Source organism: Orycteropus afer, unplaced genomic scaffold, assembly GCF_000298275.1.
Source record: "Orycteropus afer afer isolate SDZICR_OR568_19922 unplaced genomic scaffold, OryAfe1.0 scaffold00001, whole genome shotgun sequence".
NCBI lineage: Eukaryota > Metazoa > Chordata > Mammalia > Tubulidentata > Orycteropodidae > Orycteropus > Orycteropus afer.
Genome location: NW_006921588.1, coordinates 31,523,506 through 31,545,524, shown reverse-complemented (window position 1 = coordinate 31,545,524; position 22,019 = coordinate 31,523,506). Strand labels below are relative to the sequence as shown.

General features: G+C 36.6%; 1 protein-coding gene across 1 annotated transcript in view; it reads left to right on the top strand.

Moving 5' to 3' along the window:
- The window catches only part of PPIG (peptidylprolyl isomerase G), a 79,383-nt gene that overhangs the window by 45,523 nt on the left and 11,841 nt on the right, over positions 1–22,019 (top strand). The window contains exons 5-9 of the mRNA XM_042781284.1: positions 1,614–1,643; positions 1,734–1,873; positions 16,885–17,101; positions 17,879–18,040; positions 19,657–19,744. Coding sequence (XP_042637218.1) covers positions 1,614–1,643; positions 1,734–1,873; positions 16,885–17,101; positions 17,879–18,040; positions 19,657–19,744 — 637 coding nt within the window. The remainder of the gene's footprint in view (positions 1–1,613; positions 1,644–1,733; positions 1,874–16,884; positions 17,102–17,878; positions 18,041–19,656; positions 19,745–22,019) is intronic.

The following is a 22,019-nucleotide window of genomic DNA, read 5'->3' as shown; positions in this document are numbered from 1 at the left end:
TCCATTAAATTAACACCATTTAATTACCATACTGAAGGAAAAATTGATTGTAAAGTTTCTTCCTACTTAAACAATTTTGACTATAGAAAATATTTAAGTGGACCTTGAAGAATACGTAAGTATAAACTTAGGCTTAAGGAAGGTTGTATTTTAGTGTTGAATTGATATATCGAGATACAAATTATATGTATGTATCTATGTATGTATCTATGTATCTATTCAGCTCTGGTAGCACAGTGCCTAAGGTGTCTGACTGCTAACCAGAAGATTGGTGGTTCAAACCCACCAGCCACTTCGATGGAAGCAAGAGTGGGCAATCTACTTCCATAAAAGTTACTGCCTTAGAAACTCAGTGGGGATCACTACGAGTCAGAATTGACTCGATGGCAGTGGTTTTTTTGTTTTGTTTTGTTTTGTTTTTTTAATATACACATACACACATACAATACAAATGTTCTTGTAGAGAGAGTACATCTATGTTTTTACATTTCTAAGTGATTTTAGTAAGTTTATGTAAGCATAGCTGGTACTATGAGGAAACATAGGTTATTTGGTTAATTGTTCTTGTGTGTGGTGTTGTATTGCTTTAACCAAGGGTTAGTTTAAATTGTGTCCCTTCCAAATTTGTAATGACTTTTTTGATAAGTTTTTTATTTTTTAATAAATCTTACACAGTACCCATCTTCAACTCATTGTACTGTCTTATCTTTGTGAGTATTCAAATAGCAACCTGTTTAACTACATAGCTTTAAGGTTGGTGTGGGAAAGAAGGAAAAAATAATTTTAAAAAATTCTTTCACTTTGCAAAAACAGAATTTAATCCAGATCTCTTTCTTCAGTGTGAAATTTACTTTATCAAGGGTAACAAACTCAGAGACCTACAGACCTAGGCATGTAACATTAACAAGTAAAGCCTTCAAGACAAGCAACTGAACTCTTAATCCCACTAGTAAAGAAGACGGGTACACTTGTTACTCAGCTCTGGTCAGTTATTGCCACATGCCAGTTGCCACATCTTCCCAGTTGTGGCCATATTTTCCTGGTTTTCCAAAGAGGTTTGAAATCTGGACTTTTTTAAATTAAAAAATATCCCCAGTTTTAGCATTTGGCAACTCTTTAATGATTTTATAAACACTATATGCACCAGTTTTGTTCAGATCCAATAGAATATGGTCTTAGAATCATCAGAATATGCCCCATGGGTTAACTGTCTAAAATGTTAAGATTGAAAAACACTTAATGATTTGATAAATTATGGTGTGTCTATATAGTGGAACATGGTATAATCATGAATATTCAGTAAGATCCCAGTCATATGTAAGACGCATGAATGAATAGAAATAACACCAAAATGTCAACATTAATTACATCCAAATTTTCAACAATGAGTACTTTTATAATCAGAACAGGTTTTAAAAAATAGATGATGTTGAAAATATCTTGCATTCTGTTATACTTACGGTTAGTATACTATGATTCCTTTAGCTTAAGATAGCATATTATTTGTTTGCATCCTTGTTTTCAGTGCAGTTATTTATTTGTTTGTTTGTTTGTTTTTCAGAGATACTAATGTTTTTTTCTTTTATTTTTATTCTTCTGATGGCTTCCAAAAGAACAACAAAACCAACTCCTCATTTAGATGGGTAAATACGATTTTATTTATTTTAGAACCTACTTTAAATTCGTGATAAAATGAGAAGCCTGTATTTAATTAGTTTTACTTGATTCTGTAGGCATCATGTTGTTTTTGGGCAAGTGATCTCTGGCCAGGAAGTTGTGAGAGAGATAGAAAACCAGAAAACGGATGCAGCTAGCAAACCATTTGCTGAAGTACGGATACTTAGTTGTGGAGAGCTAATTCCCAAGTCTAAAGGTAAGAGCCAAGTACACATTTCTGAGAATATTCATGAATACGAAACAAGCAGAGCACCCTACATAGTTGTCTTGAAATTCACACCACAACTAATGTAAATACGATGTTTATATATTTATAAACATTTTATCCTACTTGTTCCTTTGTTCTTTTACCATGGAACTGCTTGACTTTTCCTCGTTACTAATTTGTCCCCTGCTTCCACTTTGCTTTTTTGTTTTTATATTGTAATTGAATAGCATGGTAAATATTCTTCTAAGGATGAGACAGTAGAAGGGGAGATGAAAATTAAGGAGACTAAGATGGACTAAGAAACTTTTAGGGAATAAATTACTTCCCCTTCATAAGTGATTTAGATTCAGAAGCATCTGACAAGTTTAAGAACATTTTTTTGCTTAGACCCGAAGCTGACATGACTCACAGTTTAATACATTACTTGAAATGATAAAAATTTTGTTTAAGTAAGTATTTTCAGTCTATGTATTACTTACACATTTATATAAAATAGATGACTGCTGCCATTCGTTACAGATACTGGGTCTGACACTAGAAGTAATGGGTTGAAATTACCTTCAAATCTGCATAGAGAGCAATAACATACTAAATTGACTTTGCATTTCCCACTAACGTAAGGAATAATAATGTTGATACTTAGTCTGCTATGAGAGGGCTGGCGGTTCAAACCCACCAGCCACTCCTCGGAAGGAAGGTTGGGCAATCCTACTTCCGTAGTGATACTGCCTCGGAAACCCAAGGAGAGGTCGCTATGAGTCGGGGCCGACTCGACGGCACATAACAACAACAACAACATGACTAACAAATATGAAAGTGATCTATAATCTTTTCTGATGCTCACACTAACCCTGTAATTATATTCCTCCATTTTATAGATGAAGCTAATGAAGGAGATTATGTTACTTATCACATTAGTGTAGGCCTTATCTGCTGGCTTCAAATCTAGAGCTTTTCTCATTATGTGGCACTGAATCATTAATTAATATTTTAAATATCCTTGACATTCCTGTCACAATTGCACCAAATAAAACATTCTCTTCTTTTTTTTTTTTTAATTGTGATTTGAGTGAAAGTTTACAGAGAAAATTCACTTTCCATACAGCAGTTCACACACGTTGTCTCATGACATTGACTACAATTTACCCCAATGCAACAGCTCCCCTCACAGTTCCTCCCAATAGTTACCTCTTCCCTGTGTCCATCCCTCCATGCACTCCTGCCCCCTGAACCACCTCCCCGTGCATAAACAGCCTTTCTTTCTCCCATGATTGTTCTCTCCAAGGAGTGTATCCACCTCAAGTATAAAAACATTCTCTTCTTACCTTTTAAGTACACTGATTTGCTATATACAGTTTAGAAGTATGCACATTTTGTTATGTTTTAACAAGTGCTTATTTTTTATTTTCTGTTTCTTTATTCAACTTTGATCCAATCATTTCATTTTTCCCATGTCATATTAAATAAATACTTTGTAGGTATATACTCATAATTGGACTTTTTGTGTAACTTCTTGTTGTCTGTGACTATCTGTCTATCTGACTATATTTACAAATAAGAGGTATAATGTGTGCCTTTTATTCTAAAAGATTTCATTAAGAATGAGGCGTTGAGTATCTTTGAGTGATGGTCTATAAATGAATCATGTATGTTTTTAAAAAAATTAAATGTCTCTTAATGTTTGCAGATTTTAGACCCTGAATCTGCTGATATTAGTTCTTTAGAATGCTGTTAGTTCAGCTGTAATGTTTTGGCTTTAGACATTATTATTCTCACATCCTCTAGGAAATCTTCATATTCTGTACTCTACATGGCAACATTTTTTTTTTCCCCTTTTGAGGTCTTGGGTTAGGATCTGTTGTTCTGTGCTTATTAAACTTAAGGATGCTTTGTTGTTTGTATATTCAGAAAGAGGTTAAGAAAGTAAAAAAAACTTAAATTTTAAACCATCAATAGTTACCATAGACTCCCTAATGAATTTGATGTAAAGATTCTTTCAGTACTAAAAAGACAGTGTTTGAATAATTGCCTGAAGGATAAGGATGTGAAGGGACTTAGCTCTTTATATATTATTAGTTACATCTTTATAATCAATCAGTATCTGAAGAGATAAATGCTAATTTTGCTCATTGCCATTGTGGACAGGAAGTTGTGCTGCAAGTTGATGTAGTATCCTAGTATATGTTACTCAAACGTGTGCTAAGCTAACACACCTTACCCTTATCAGTTTCAACAAGTTGGGGAAATTTTAGCCCTTTATTAGCATCTCTCCTCTCAAACTCATTGCCATCGAGTCAGATTTGACTCATAGCGACCCCTCCTTGGGTTTCCGAGGCAGTATACTACGGAAGTAGATTGCCCAGCCTTCCTTTCAAGGAGTGGCTGGAGGTTTTGAACCGCCAGCCTTCGGGTTAGCAATCAAATGCCTTAGGAACTACGCCACCAGAGCATCTCCCTAAGAGTCCCTAAAAGGTCAGATTTGTTTTGAGCTAGACCTTACAGGCCTATTCTCTTCTGGAACACATTGTGAAAAAAAGAAGTATTTGAGATCACATAGTTTGGCACCTGTTACCCCATTATCCTTCAGTTACCACTCAGCACATTGTCAGAATGGATTTTGTCATGCATCTGTGTAATCTTTTTTAGGCAGAGCTTTGTTTTTTATCCAATTTTATAAGTTTAATGGCCTCTTTACAATAATTTTAAGTTGGGAACAGTCAAAAAGCTTTGGTCAACACTGTGGTGTTCATCATTATATTTTAAAACCTTATTTGAGAGTTTTACACCCCAGTTTAAGAAGAAATAAATACAGAATCTTTTTTTTTTCTTTTTTTAACTTCCTGAAAGAAAAGAAAAAGACTTCTGAAGAAATCTGACTGTCTGGGCCCACCTGTATATGTCTTGGGTGAGTCTGGGCAATCTTGTTGGGCCTTTCTCCTTTTGCTGTGGTGAGATTGGAGATTCTGTTTCTTGTGGCTATGTGAATGTGGCAGAGAAAGTTCAGGTCAAGGGTAAGACCCTTCCAACAGATGCAGAAGTGGAAATCTTCAGGTTTCCACTGAAACCAGGTCACCATGGCTGACTCTGATTGTATGTAAAATAATGGTGACATAGCTTCCAACATCACAACAAAGTACAAGCCACCATAGTATTATAACCTGACAGATGGGTAATGGGGAATTCTGGAGGCTAATTAAAAACTAGATTCCCTTTAGAGGCTCAACAAAGGCCTATTCAGGGCCAGAGTCAAAGTAGAAGATGAGTATCAGAAAATGAAACCACTACCTTGATTATTGTACTTCCTGAATTTTTAGGAGTTTGACATCACTTTGGGTCATTCCAGTTGTTAAATAGTTTACTGTACAGCAAGATAGGGTCATTGCTATTATAGGAATATAAGTACCGAGTTGTGGTAACATGACACTAGTCAAATGAGAAGGAATTTTGCCTATCTGTGGTAGGAAGCAAATTGCCCAGTAGGGGAAATACCTAGTGCATATTATGATCAAGAGACAAATGAAGAACACCCTAGACTCCTTTTGTGGTGACAAGGGGCCCTGTCATTGTCTTTATTCTGAAACTAAGAGAGTCAGTACTGATGATACTTTTACTAGAAAGTAGTGAGATGTTAAATTTGAAAATTGTTTAGAAAAGGAGACCAGTGATAAGAAGTAAAATTACCTACAGGAGTCCCTTTCAGGAATAATGCTATTATTTTAGACCTCGTTTTGATTGGATCTAGAAATTTCCTTCAGTAACAGTTTCAAGTGAGATTCACTGCTATAAAGTTTATAGAGCTCAAATAAAAAGCAAGTAAGGCAACGTTGTCTTATGTTAGGTTTTTTAGAAGTAAAATGTGTTCTAGAGTTTTGTTTTTTAATCTTTAATATCTACCAGTAAATTCAGTACTTTATTAATAAGACAACCCCACCCCCTTTAAAAAAAAAAGTAAAAAAGTACTTGAACCAGATTTTGGAAATTCTTTTATGTAGTGATAAGCAATCTACATAATCTAAAATAAACTAACCAGAAATGGCTCAAGAATGGAAAGTGTTACTTTTTACAATGCCTTTTTGTCTGTTAAGAGTCTTAACTGGCATTTGGTTTTTGCTTTTTAATTTTGTTCCATCTTTCTTTCAGGGTACTTAACTGATTGTAAAAGATCCTTTGAAATGGATTTTGTGTTAAGTGGTTAGGCAAGAAGTAGGGTTTTTTTAGGGAGTGGAGTGAAAACAATTGTTAACATATTTGGAATGTTAGAAATTTCTTTAACACACATTCATTTGGTTCAATATTTAGGAAGTGTTAAAAAATAGTGAAAAGTCTCCTTTCATCTCTGCCTCTCAGCTCCCATCCCCACAAAAAACCACTACTATTAGTTTCTTATGTATCATTCTTTTATATGACTGCAAACCATTTGATTTGTATACAGGTACCAATATTTGTGTAACTGGTTCTCTATTGGTAGGCATTATGTTGGTTTCAATATTTTATTATTGTGAAATGAATAATTTTTTTTAGTGCATTTTACTGAAATTTAATTTATGTACAATGAAATCCACAAAACTAAAGTGACATGCATTCTCTTTTTTTTTTTTTTAATTTATTTCCAGTGTTCCTTCCCCACCCCACTCAAAGTTTCCTTCCATATATAAACCTTTCCTTGACCCTCCGCAACAACAAAATATTTCTGCTGGTCCTCTTTTTCATTTTGATGTGAAAGTGTATCAGTTTTTTGTTGTTGTTGTTTTGTTTTGAGGTTACCCTGTAATTTATAGTTTTCTTCCAAGTTTAGAACAGTCTGTTGTATCTTATAGTTGTCTTGACTTCCCTACCATTTAGAAGTTCTGTAACTATAGTTTTTTTCCTTCTTTTTGGTTTGTTGTTGTTGTTGTTATTTGCCGTCCAGTCAGACCCAACTCATAGCGACCCCTCCTTGGGTTTCCAAGGCGGTATCACTATGGAAGTAGATTGCCTAATCTTCCTTCCGAGGAGTGGCTGGTGGGTTTGAACTGCCAGCCTTCTGGTTAGCAGTCAAATTGATGTCTCCGGTTCCCTGTTTACAATCTTGTAGGCTTATTTACTTTGGATACTTCTATAACTGGGTTGGTTTCTAGGTTATATCATCATGTGTGTTAATGGTCAGTTACTGTTTGCTATTGTTGGTTCTTTGTCCAAAGGATTCCCTTTAGCATCTCTTGTAAGGTTGGTCTGGTTTTAACAGATTCCCTTAATTTCAGCCTATCTGGAAATGTCCTAATTTCTTTATCATATTTGAGGGACAATTTTGCTGGGCATATAATTCTTGGTTGGAAATTTTTCTCCCTCAGGGCTTTATATGTACCATCCCATTATCTTCTCATATGTATGTTTCTGCCAAGAAATCTGAACTTAGTCTTATTGATTGCCCTTTGTAGGTAACTTTTTGTTTTCCCCATGCTGCTTTTAGGATTCTTTTTTTGGTCTTTGGTTTTGGTGAGTTTGATGATGATAAGTCTTGGTGATTTTCCTTTGGTGTCTGTTCTGTTTGGACTTCATTGGACTTCCTGAGTGGATATATTCTCATCTTTTATCATACCAGGAAAATTCTCTTCCAACAAATTTTTGACAGTTTTTTCTGTGGTTTTATTTGTCTCTTCCTGTTCTGGAATTGCAATGACACACGTTGGTTATTCATTTTGATCGTATCCCACATGGACCTTAGGCTTTCTTCATTTTGTTTTGATCTTTTTTCTGATTGTTCCCTTTCCAAAGAAGTATTGAGGTCTTTGTCTTCAGTCTCCCCTAATTCTGTCTTCCATTGATTCAGTTCTACTCTTTTGCTTGTTATCTATTTCTGAAAATTTAGTATTAATCTTCTGGATTTCTATCTGTAGATTCTGTATCATTTCTAACTTTTCATTTATTTTGTCATTTTGTTCTTGTATTGTCTTTCAAAATTGTTCTAAGGTTTTCTCTGTGTTTTCCTCAATTTTGTCATTGTTTTCCTTGATCTGTCTATTGACTCATTGAAGGTACCTAAATATAATTCTTCAGAATTCCTTATCAGGGAGTCCCAATGCTGCGTCTTCCTCAGGGATGTGTTTTGGGTCTGTATCCTTTCTGGTCCCTTGTTTCTCCTGCTTTATCTTAGTTCTTTTTGTGGACTGTGATGCTCTGTTGTCTCTGAGGCATTGTGATGTTTTTGTGCTTATATTTAATAGGTGGTTGTATGTTTGAGTGACTTACCTGCAATTTTTGTTTTGTTGTGTTTGTATGTTATCTACATAAAGCAGGGTACTGTGCTGTGCTCCTCTGTTCACTGGTTGGCAGCACTTATACACTCACCACCTGACTCCTTTCCTGTTGTCAGCCTCCTGTATGTCTCTGCTGTCCTTGGCAAACAGACCATGTTCTTAGGTCCCTGGAATCCGGATAAGAATGGTGTCACTTTAAAATCTGAAATGGCCACCACTTGTAAACATTCAAGAAGGCTGCGCCCTCAGTCACTTTAAATACCCAAAATGACCATCACTTGTAAACACTCAAAATGGCTGCACCCTTAGTCACTTTAAATATCCAAAATGGCCACTGCTTGTATACAATCAAAATGGCTGCACCCTGCAAATCATTGACAGTCCACAGCTCAGGTTATCTCCCTCCTTGCTGTTTCCCTTCCTAAGTTATAGGCCACCAGCCCAGTTGTCCCTGCAGCCCTTGGCAACCAGAGCTGATCTTTAGGTCAATTCTCAGGTCCCAACACCACTTGGAAATCTTCAAGCTGTTGGTCCCATCAGAGTAGCTGACATTCCGCAGCTCTAGCCATCTCCGTACTCACTGTTTTTGTTCAGGTTTTTCTACTAGTTGGTGCCTCATCCACTTCTGTATAGTTCCTTTCAAAGCTCAGGACTCCAGGATTATCTTCTGTATCTCTGTCATCATTTGCTTTCTCTTTTCTTTATTGAAGAAGGTCTGTGTAGCTTGTCTGTCTGTTCCTCCATCTTCAAAATGAATAATTTTGTACACTATTCCATATGTTTCTGGGTGTTTATTGTGTAGGATAAATTCCTAGAAATTGAATTACTAGATTACAAGGATCATATATTTGTTCCATAGGTCTCTGAAGCTCTGCTCATTTTTTTGTTCAGTGCAATTTCTGTCAAATAATTAGATTGCATAATTTCTGTTGATTGATCTTAACTTCACTAATGCTTTCCTCTGTTGACCATTCTGCTATTGAGCACATCCAGTGAGTTTTTATTTCAGTTAATTTTATTTTTCAGTTCTAAAATTTCCATTTGATTCTTTATATCTTCTATTTTTGTACTGCAATTTTACTTATTTCATTTGTTTCAAGATTGTTTATAACTATTCTTTGAAGCATATTTATGATGGTCTCTTTAAAATTCTTGTCAGTTACTTCCAACGTCTGAGTCCTTTTAGTGTTTATATCTTTTGATTGTCTTCCCATTTAAGTTCCCATTTGGTTCTTGGGATGATGAGTGATTTTTTTTTTTTTTTTTACTGGACATTTTGGACATTTTGTTATGAGACTCTGGGCTCATAATTTTCTATTAAAGCAGGAAGGAGCTCTGGTGGCGTAGTGCCTAAGGCACTTGACTGCTAACCAGAAGGTTGACAGTTCAAACCCACCACCCACTCTGTGGAAGGAAGACTGGGCAATTTACTTCTGTAAAGATTTACACCTTGGAAACCCAAAGGAAGTCACTATGAGTCAGAATTGACTCAATGGCATTTTGTTTTCATTTTATTAGAGCAGGCGGTTACTCTGTTCAGGTTTAGTGTTTGTGTCCTGGCCTCTTTTTGTGGGCTGTAGTTCCAATGATAATTTAGTATTCAAAGCCCTTGCTATGCTATTCTGTTTTGCTTTGTTTGTGTGCTACCTGGACACCAATTGGAACACCTGGGTGCTATTACATACTGTGTTCTAGTTCTCAGACCTTTGTCATACTCTGATCTTTCGTTTGGCTGCCTCTTAGGGGTCTGCATTGTATTTAATACACAGGCCTAAAAATGCCTTTCTCGAGCTTCCACATCTCTGAAATCTATTACTAAGACTCCCTACGTTGTCACTGTTGGCATAAGTGTAGCAAAGGAGTGGAAGCTCTACTTGCTGTTGCCAGAGTAGGTATTGAAAGTCCAAGTTCCTTACCTAGTCTCTGCTGACACTACGAGGTTAGGGGAAATTCTGGTTTTTTTCCATGGTGTTTGGGTGGAAGTAGGGAGGGTATTGGCAAAACCCTGCTAGACCATGCATTTCCTCTTCCTTTGAAAAGCAAGGCTTTTCTTGGGACTTTTTTTTTTTTTATCTAGGCTTACTGGTACTTCTGAGTTGCAGGCTTCTCCTGGATGTAGTAGAGGTTATATGAAAAGCAAAAAGAAAACTCTAGGAATTCACTACTGTGTTGTGCTCAAGTCCAGAGGTCCTTGGGTAATTTGCTATCATCTCTCTTCTTCTAAGCGTCGTATGTTTCTGTTTTGTATTATATCTAGGGTTTTTAGATGTACTTTAGCAGGAGGAATAGGGAGAAATTAACCTCAAGTTTTTCACCTTGTCTAAAAATCTTTCCTTTTTCATCCATAATCTACTCATCCTTAAATGAGGTTACATCTATAAAGAACTTTTTGTACAATGTTAGCCTTGTATAATACTCTGTAGATACTAATCCTCACTATTTCCTCATACCCTTGTTTCAAATCATAATACAATTAATTCTCCTATACTGCATGTTTTGAAAACACGCATTTATTCTAGTGTGATTAATATGTAAGAAAACCAGTTGAACATAACACTAATTTCATATCTGCCTGTAGGTGATCTTGCATACAACACTTGGATGAAGAAAACTACCCATCTGAACTGAGCTACATAGGAATACACAAAACACACAGACACACAAACCTGAAACATTGACTAGCTACCCCAGTTCATCACATGTATTATAAGCCACATATGAATCCAACTAAAATGGTGTTAAAATTTTCCATCTCGTTTCAGGTAGTCCTCCTTTGGGCAATCTAGTTCTGTAGTGATAACGCTTCGGAAACCCAAGGAGGGGTCACTATGAGTCGGATCCGACTGAATGGCAGTGTGTTTGGCTTTTTTGTTTTTACCACTTTACAATAACTTTAAAGATGCAGCCCTTCCAATACTCACTTCCACAAGTGAACCCAAGGTCTTTTTCAAAGTAAAGTGCCATATTTATTGTAGTATTTATGTGTGACTTTTTTTTTTAATATGTTTCTTAAACATTTAATATGTGTAAATCTGTGCTGCCTTTTTTATTATTACCTTTTTTTGACATGTTACCAGCAAAGCTTTCTGGTGTTGTCCTCTGATCCTATTTTTCCCATAAGCCTTTTTATTGCACTTTTTATAGGACAGTAATTTTTAATAACATGTATGTTGTGTTATAAAAGGACTGTATTTCTCTAAAACCTTTCTGTTCTTTGGTTGCCCTCACTGCCCGTACTTAGTTTGAAATTTATATAGGCTTTATAGTCAATGTTTACACAAAAGTTATCTCTTGAGTATATGTTCTCCAGTGATGCTTGCTATGAAATTCACACTTGTTGGTCTTATTTTCCCAAATAGATTGTAAACTTGTAGAGCAAAGACCATGCCTTACAAAGTTTTCTGTGGAACTTCCCCACAGTACTCTATAATTCTTATTGCCATATCCTGGCATCCATATTGAGAGTCTATCTACTGTTACTCAGTTAAACATACATGCTGACTTTGAGTAGGATAAAATTTTTATTAGATTCTGCAAAAACGACAAGGAGGCCACATGTTCTGACCTCCTCTAACCCTACAAGGGGAAGGCAGGATTACCAGCAGTAACCCAAGGCCTATTACTGCAAGGCCAGACATGCTGCCTCCCTCCAGCCCTTTCACCAACCGTTCCTCCCAAGGCACCCACCACCTCTCTCCTGGGTTCGATAATTCACTGCAGTGGCCACACAGAACTCACAGATTATGGGGTTTATTAGGGAAGCACCAGGCTACAACTCAAGTCCAGGAAGAACGCTCAGTCTCTCTCCCAGCCCACCGTCCCTCAGCCAAGAGTCTCTCACAGTCTCTTTTCCAGCAGTGCTGGTCCCTCGGTGTCTCACTCAGTGATGCGTGTCTCTTGCGGCTCTTTCCCAGCAGCACGTGTCTCTTTCAGGGGTACGTGTCTCTTTCGGCAGCACGTCTTCCTCCACCAGCAGTCAGAGAGAGTTCTGCCTCCAAGAGGCCTCCTTTTGAGCCCGGAAGGGTGGTCAAACTAGCCAATCACAGCATCAGAACTCTAAGCACGTGAGAGAGAGTGGGAACCTCCCAGAACATTGTATTGTGCCACGCCCAACAGAAATAACCCAGGTGGGCGACTTTAAAATCAGGATCTCCTCAGTTGCTAATAGCAATTCCCACCTTGGAGTTTACAAAGACTTATGGGTAGAAAAGCCACACTAAGTAATTTACTACACCGCAGATTCATAATGTGCTTGGGTCATATTTTTAAATTTATTGGTATTGCCAGGTCTCCATTTTTTGCCTTCTTACACTTTTGTTCTTCAACTGCCATTTCTTTCTCAATCACCTTTCTCTGTTTTGTTTTGTTTTTTTTGGTGAACAGATTCATAGTAAAGGTCATGTAAATTAAATTTCATTCATAAAATAATACCGACAAACATACAAAAAGGATAACTTTCCAACATTTCTAATCTCTATTCCAGTGTACATTTCTGAAAACACAGTTAGTTCGTTTTTTTATAGTTAATGTCATTTGATATTCTGGCGGCTTATACTACCATAAAAATAATTATGTCTTTCTGGCCATCCATATTGTCACGATATCTTGCTTCACCTAAATGTTTTCATGAAAAGTAATATTTGAATTAAGTAACAGTCATTTGTAATATGTGGGATTTTTAAAGAAAGTCAACTGGAATTTATTTTGTCTTAGGAAGCAATCCCAAAGCAAAATAAATAGAAGTTAGAGTTGGTGTGTACAGCTTTGTTAATCATAAAAAATACCATGTTTAGTCAGATTTTAACTACTGTATTTTATGTTTATGTGGGATATTTTTATTTTGCACACATTTTATGTGGTCTCAGATGGTCTTATTTATTTAGTTACTTATATTCATTATGAATATTTATTTTTCATTATGGGTTTTTTTTTTTTAAAGTATAATTCTACCTTCTCTCCACTCTCCCAGCACATTCCTTAGATTTTTAGCTCAGTATATATAAGTACATTGTTCAGTTTATACAGGTCTACAGTACCCACTCTGCCTCACCAGGAGCAATAGTCTTAGATTCAAATTTATATCAAACCCAGGAGACAAGATAGATAATTACCCAGCACTAAGTTTACTTACTTTTAAGAAAGAATAAAGGATAGGCAACAACATGGCTTATATGGCAACAACATAGTGGACATCTCATGATTTCCAGGTACAACTTAACATATATCTTTAGTTTCTCACACTTGATACGTACATAGTCCTGAGGAACATGACTGGGTGAGGAAGGACTACCTCAGTTTACAGAAGCCATTACTTCTGGGGGCCTTAGAGCTTTTCTGCCTTGCTTCCCTTCTCTAAAGCAATAGCATCTCATCAATGCTGGGTAAATAGTCCTGACAGTGAGCCAGAGGTCACTGGTCCAGTACGTAGTAAATTCTGAGTTAAAAGTTTCAGGTATGATTTGGCCACAAATCAAGTCGTCAGATGTTCCTAAGGCTTTAACAAAGGTCACAGACTAGCTGTTAATCCTTTCAAGTAAGGTCCTGTAACCAGATAGCCAACACGCAGTCTAGACACATACTTTCTTTGGCTTCCTAGTTGTTTTTCTTTTAATTTTAGAATATAGTATAATGACCACCATGTTCATTACCCAGCTTCAGCAGTTAACTCATGAGCAATCTCATTTTACCCAACATCCCCCAGCCACTATATTTTGAAGCCAATCCCAGGCATAGCATCTTATTCATAAAATTTCATTATTTAAACTACTTCAGTCATGGACAACTCCATGAAACTGGAGCAGATACAAATCTGTAAAATGTGGGTATACTAGAATGATAACTGAAATGAGGAAAATTGTAGGTCAGGGCCCTAGAATAGGAGACTTAGAAGAGGCGTAGGTGGACCCTTTCAGAAGCCTGTCAGGAGAAATTCAATTATTGACATGGCTTTGGAGAGCCACATAGACCACATTCAAAGAAGTTCATTCAGCTGCCACCTTTAAGCTGGGCACTGCTGTCTTTGACTCTGCTGATTAAGAGGTTTGGTTGCTATGCCATATGCATGCTGCCATTGTTTTCTAAGAGGGAGATTAAATTTCTGGGCCAGGGGTTGACTCATAATTTTTACCACTCTGGTTATCATTATGCTATACCCACATTTTACAAATTTGGACCCATTCCTGTTTCTTTTCTTGTTGTTGTTGTTGTTGTTATGTGCCGTCAAGTCAGACCCGACTCATAGCGACCCCTCCTTAGGTTTCCAAGGCAGTTATCACTATGGAAGTAGATTGCCCAACCTTCCTTCCGAGGAGTGGCTGGTGGGTTTGACCTGCCAGCCTTCTGGTTAGCAGTCAAGTGCCTTAAGCACTATGCTACCAGAGCTCCATTTCATAGGCCCTGACTAAACCAGGAAGAAGCCCTTGTTTGGTGTGTTTTTTTTTTTTTTTTTTTTTAAATAAATACTCTCATCATCTCTTTTTATGTTGCCTTGAGATTTATTTGTTGAAGAAGCATGGTCATTTGTCCTATGATGTTTCTCATAATTGCCTAGACTTGATTTTACTGATTGTATTCTTGTTGTGTTATATAATATGTTCCCTCTGTGCTTCCTTTTCTTAAATATTGATGATTGGTTTTGTTTTTGTTATGTGCTGTCGAGTCAGACCCGACTCATAGCGACCCCTTCTTAGGTTGCTGAGGCAGTATCGCTACGGAAGTAGATTGTTCAACCTTCCTTCTGAGGAGTGGCTGATGGGTTTGAACTGCCAGCCTTCTGGTTAGCAGTCAGGTGCCTTAGGCACTATACTACCAGAGCTCCCAATATTGATGTTGTTGGCAGTGGTAGCTGGGTACCATCTAGTTCTTCTGATCTCATAGTCAAATAGGCTGAGGGTCACATGGAGTACCAGTCGCTAGGACTAATTGTTTCCATGAATCTTTGGTTTTCTTCATTCTTCTTTGCTCTGGATGAGGAGAGACCCATCGTTGCATCTAGATGGCTGCTTGTAAGCTTTTAAGATCTCGATAGCTACTTGCAAAAGTAGGAGGTAGAACAGTGTTTTATGTAGTATGTTACGCCAATTGAGCTTGATATCCCCTGCACCTATGGTCCTGAGCCCACAGGTTCAACTGCTTGCTTCCTCTGGGTAGTTGGCTATGACCAAGAAGTGGCTACAACCTTATCCCTTGTCACCTTTACTATACCCCTGGGAAGTCTTACAGAACATACAAATAAACTTGTAGAACCATTGTCTGCCAACCCTATACATGGTCTTGGGTATACTCCCCACTGCATAGACATACCTAATAGTTCATTCAGCCTGTCCACCCATATATCCACCCATATACCTATGTTTGCCTTCACTGACAACACAGTACTGTATGTGCAAAAGGGTTCATCGTTGTTGTCTGCACCTCCCATGTACCTCTCTATGTCTTCCTTTTCCTCAGTGCCACCATGTTAATCACTCATATTTGGTACATTTCCCTTCTCTTCACTCAAATCAATATTTCTCTCTATCTATCTAACAGCGTTCCCTCCCCCCTCTCCCCCCCCAGTAACCAACAAAGAAAATTTCCTTCCATATATAAACTGTTCCTTGACTTTTACAATAATGGACTAATACAATATTTGTCCATCTGTGATTGACTTACTTCACTCAGCATAATGTCTTCCAAGTTCCCACATTATGCAGTGTTTTGCAGATTCTACATTATTCTTTAGCGTTGCATAGTATTCCATTGTGTGTATGTACCATAGTTTGGTTATCCATTCCTTAGTTGATGGACCCCTAGGTTGTTTCCAACTTTTTGCTATATTGTAAATAGTGCTGTGATGAACATGGGTGTGCATTTGGCTGTTATAGTCATAGCTCTCACTTCTTTAGGGTATATACCTAGTAATACTGAATGGCTGGGTCAAATGGTATTTCTAATTCCAGCTTTTTAAGGAATTGCCATACTGCTTTCCACAGTGGTTGTACCATTTTACAGTCCCACCAACAGTGTATGAGAGTCCAATCTCTCCGCATCCTCGCCAGCATTTGTTATTTTCTGTCTTGTTGAACTTTGCTGGTAGAAGGACTTAAGTTTTTGAGACGCTTTTAAAATTACTACTTTCTTAACTCAAAATTTCACTGTGAAAGTGAGTTTTTATTGAGACAACCCACCCCCACAAAAGCATAGTTATTTACTATTGGTAAGTGACTTTCCTCTGTTATAAGCCGTCTATTCAACTACAGCTGTTACTTAATCATTAGAGGATTGCTTAAACATTGAAACATATGCCTCTGCTGATGGAATCATGTTTATTATCTTTTCATGTCCATGCAGAGTACTTTCTTGTTATTTTCTTGCTCCAATTATACCTGTAATGATGATAATAAAAGAAATAGTCTAATACTGTAGAATTAGAATGTGAGGCTCCTACATGTTACTGCTGTCCCTTTTTCAAGCTATGCTATTTTAGTATTTTCTATAAATGGAACTGCATTTTAAACTCTTCTATTACTTTTCTAATTTTCTTTCGTTTAAAGATCTAACTCTGACTCATGAATTCCGCAACCTGGGTTCTAATCCTGAATCTTGACCCTTTTCCTGAGTAATACAAATGAAATCCCTTTTTTCATGTACCCATCAGTTCTGATAGTTGGATGAGCTAAACGTTAAATACTGGGCTTAGTGAGAATCTGCACAAAATTTAAATTTCCACTTATAAAGCTTATCTAAAAAATGTTGATCAAAACATTTTTGTTTTTGATTAAGCTAAGAAAGAAGAAAAGAAAAGGCATAAATCATCATCATCATCTTCATCTTCATCATCCAGTGACTCAGATAGCTCAAGTGATTCTCAGTCATCTTCTGATTCTTCTGATTCTGAAAGTGCTTCTGAAGAGAAATCAAAAAAAAGAAAAAAGAAACATAGGAAAAATTCCCGAAAACACAAAAAAGAAAAGAAGAAGCGAAAGAAAAGCAAGAAAAGGTCTTGATTTTACTTTTACATTACTAGCTTTATGTTCTAATTCCCTTCTATTTATAAAAATAACTGTTGGGATTTTGCATCAGTTATATGGGGACATTAAAATGGCAAGAAATATTTCATAACATAAGTATTATGAGACCATTTTGATATTCTGTAGTCCATAGATTAAATATGTGTTAATTTCCATTAAGCCCCTCAGATCATTTGTGTGTACTCAGTGAAAGGATATTGCAGGTTTTATAGGTCTGTGTATTTTGAATACAGGAGTAGTGAGAATTACTGAAAACCAGTAATTGTTCTTATTTCTTCTAATAGTTTTTCTTCATTTGTATTCTTTATCTCCTTTGCTCTTGTGATAGTGTTAGGAAACAAAGCAGGTAACGTCAGAGTATTTACGTCCCAATTTTTCTAAAATTTTCTGTGTTTATAATAAAATTCACCAGTCTTTTTCTATCTGTTTCTTCAAAAGTAACTAATTTCTTTACCTGCATTTTAAATATTTTAAGTTCATCAGATTATGTTAGTCATGGAGTTTCATGTTTTGGGTTTATTTTAAAGCAATATGTTTTTTCAGAGCTTAACAAAAGCATTTTGTTTGGCATTTGGTTAGTTAATTGGTCTGTCAGGAATAGAGTAAGATTTTGCCCATGTGATAGTATCTTTGATAGAAAAGTGTTCATATTGTGACATCTTACTATAATGGAAAGAAATACTGACATTTGGGAATTAGGAGTACATAATAACTAAATGTGTCTTACTTTGTGTGTTTTTGTTAAGTGCGTCTAGTGAAAGTGAGGCTGAAAATCTTGAAGCACAACCCCAGTCTACGGTGCGTCCTGAAGAGATCCCTCCTGTACCTGAAAATAGGTTCCTAATGAGGAAAAGTCCTCCTAAAGCTGATGAAAAAGAGAGGAAAACCAGGGAGAGAGAAAGAGAATGGTATGTGAGTGTGTATGTTTCATAGAGTCCCCTACATCTTAACCACAGAATTTTTCTTTTTTTTTTTAAAGACGTATTCTGTGTAAGAGTTAATTGGTGTTCTTGTTCTAAAATTGAAATATTTTTTAATAGGCTGTTGCTAGTAATGGTCCTTCTTGCTAAACACATAGTTAGAAAGCTAAGTTAACTTAAATTAAAAGCAGATTTTGAGGTTTTTGGAAAAAAATAAAGCACCGCACATGCAAAAAAGGATGTTGATGCCATTCCAGCTCTCTTCCATTTAAAGTGAGATAGTGTTATCCTGTGTTATTTGTATGATTAAACTTTTAGCAAGTAAGAACTTTAATTTTTCAGTTTGAGTAGTAGCGGAAAATACCATTTTCCTCACCCAGTATACAATATTGGTGTAATAAAAATTAGTGTCATGTTTAAGTACTTTTATTTTTGTATATAAAGCTATAGTGTTAACATCAGTAGTTCTGTTGGTTTTCAATAAATCATTTTAGTTATTATGTCTAAAGCAGGAAAAGATGATTTAAACTTTTCTGATTTATGATCAGATTGTGTGGTTATAATATCCAAACCTGTTGCCACTTAGTTGATTCTAACTCACAGCAACCCTACAGTACAGAGTAGAACTACCCATAGCGTTTCTGAGGCTGTAAATTTTTACAGAAGAAGACGGCCACATCTTTCTGCCATGGAACAGGTGGTGGATTCAAACCACTGACATTTCGGTTCACTGTCAAGCACTTTAACCACTACACTACTGGTTGTGCTGGTTATACCATACAGGTGATAAAATTCTAAAAGATCCTTCTATGCTTTCACAATACAGTTAAATTACAAAAGACAGTTAGTTAAAATTTGAGGGATTAGATTATATTGAATTTCTTCCCACCTTAGTTATTAAGAAAGAGATGTTCCTCAGTGCTACTTTAGAATTAATTTTTCAGATACTTAAGAAGTTTCACTTAGATGGTTTCAGTCAATGTGCTAATTAAATATTAACTTACAACAATTATTTCAAAAAGAAATTTCCCTTTTTGACTTAAACTGGGATATATACTTTTTCAGACTCATTTGTCTCTGCTTAATTCACATAGCTCATATTTCTCTATAGTTCTGTCACTAATGATAGACTGCTTATAGGAAAATCAGGTTCTTTGGAATAAAATAATATTAAAATTATTCTCTAAACAGTATTTGAGAGCTCCCATTCTCTTATATGTTGATTTTTTTTTAACACTGTCAAATTAACTTCATCTTAATGATTCATTTTAGTAATAATTCTCAACAGGGAACTATTGACATTTTGGACAAGATAGTCCTTCATTCTCATACAATATAAGACTTTTCACATTCCTGACTTTTGGGCACTAAGTGCCAATCTTCCATACACAGCCACATGTGAGCACATTGCTAAACTCATGTGCCCCATACTTTTCCAGACACCTCCTTGAAATTGACACTGCTCTTGGATGAGAACCACTGAATATATGTAGGGTTTAAATTTATTAATTCAGACCAGTAAAGCTATATTTTCTGGATTCTTTTTTTTTTTTTTTTTTTTTATAAAATAATATGTTTTTAACTCACCCTTTGCTTCCTTCTAGTAATCCACCTAACTCCCAGCCTGCTTCATATCAAAGGCGACTTTTAGTTACTAGGTCTGGCAGGAAAATTAAAGGAAGAGGACCAAGGGTAGGTTCTTTATTTCCCCCAGAAATCTTTATGGTATTGCATTTTTCTTTCTTACTTAAATGATTTTAGAGTATGTCTTTAAATATTATTTTATTGTACAGATAACTAAAATTTAGGGAAGATGTGAGTATTGAACACTGTGTTCCCTTTTTCATTAAAATATTCAATAATGTATACCTTTTTAATAGTATTTCATTCTCTTGACTGAATTCTCTTCATCAGAATTTAATTATTTTTATTATTATTATTATTGTAATTTGGGTCAAGTTTACAGCGCAAATTCTTTTCCATTCAACAGTTTATACATACCTTGTTTCATCAGTTGTAATATAATGTAACAGCTCTCTTCACACTTCCTCCCTGTGATTACTTTTCCCTGTGTCCTTCTTTCCTATACATTCCTGCCCTCTGAGCTCTTTCCCCATCCAAATGCTGCCCTTCTGATTTCCCGTGGTTCATTATTCTTAACTAAGGAGTGTACCTACCTAGCATAAATGTTCGCCTTGTACAGCTATCTGTTGTTTGGCTGGAAGCCATGAGAGTGAGTCCAATTCCAGGCCTAAAAGTGGATTAGGGGCCATTTTCTCGGGGTTTTCACGTGACTCTTAGGGGACCAGTGTGGCTGGTCTTTTTTATGATTTTAAGTTTTGTTCCACATTTTTTTCCTACTCTATCCAGGGTCTTCTATACTGATCCCCTTTCCTAGTGGTTGACAGTGATAGCTAGGCACCATCTACTTCTGGTCTCAGAATCATGTAGGCTGAGGTTCACATGTTCTACTTACTAATCCCTTGGACTCATTGTTTCTATGCGTCTTTGATTTTCTTCATTCTTCTTTGCTCTGGATAAGGAGACCAGTTGTTGCATCTTAGGTGGTTGCTCACAAGCTTTTAAGATGCCAGGCGTTACTCACCAAAGAATGATGTAGAACAGTATTTTTGTGTAGTATGTTATGCCAACTGAGCTTGATATCCACTGTAACCATGATTCACAAGGCCATGGCCCAGCAACTCCCTCCTTAAAGATACTTAGCTGTGGCTAAGAAGTTATCATAACTTTGCCCACTGTTAGCTCTGTAATATCTATAGACATTCTTATAGTACATACGAACAGGTATGTAGAAATTTCATCTGCCAGACCTCAATATGGACATATATTCTCTTGCCTAGCCAAACCTGATTGTTTAGCTTGTCTACCTATATATTCACCCATACCTCATGTTTGTTATTACTGATACTGTAGTATTGTGTATGTAAAAGTGTTTACCTTTGTTGCCTATACCTCTTGTGCACATCTCCGTGTCTTCTTTTTCCTTGATGTTATTGTGTTTGTCACTCGCTTTTGGTATATTGCCTTTCCCTTCACTCAAATCACTACTTGCGTCTTGCCTATCTAGCAGTTTTCCCTTCTATCCCTGGTGTGTTAGACTGCGTTCTCTAGAGAAACAAAACCAGTAAAGCTTATATATAGAGAGAGAAATTTATCTTAGGAAAACGGCTCACACACTTATAGAAGCTGGCAAGTCCAAAGTTCTTGGATCAAACGTCAAGCTGGAGGCTTTTCTTGACTCTTGCAGCTGCAGGGGCTGAGGAGCTCAAGGTTGACAGGCAGTATACTGCCTGTTGACTCCAACGAATGACGAATCCAAGATCTCCAGGCCGAATGGTGGATTGTTCACTCACGGACAGTTGTAGGCAGCACAACAGAATCCCAATCCACAGAAGAATGTCTCTTTTCCCAGGGATGTCCATAAATACACTGGAAGCTAGCCACAGCCCTAGGGAAACTCCCATTTCAACGGACTGGCAGCTCAAAACATAATCATCTGATCCCATCATGGTAATAACCACATCACAACTGCTTAAACCACATGGAATTGTGGTCCGGCCAAGTTGACACACAACTATCACACCTGATAATAAACAAAGTTTCCTTCCATATGTAAACCTTTCCTTGACTTTTTACAGTAGTGGACTGGTAACAATATTTGTTCTTCTGTGATTGATTTACTTCACTCAGCATAATATCCTTCAAGTTCATCCATGTTGTAAGGTATTTTGTGGATTCTTCATTATTCTTCAGTGTTGCATAGTATTCCATTGTGTATATGTATCATAGTTTGGTTATCCATTCATCCGCTGATGGGCACTTAGGTTGTCCCCATCTCTTTGCTATCGTGAGTAGTGCTACAGTGAACATGGATGTGCATATATCTATTCGTATCCCGGTTCTCACTTCTTTAGGATACATAATGTAGTAGTGGGATTGCTGGATC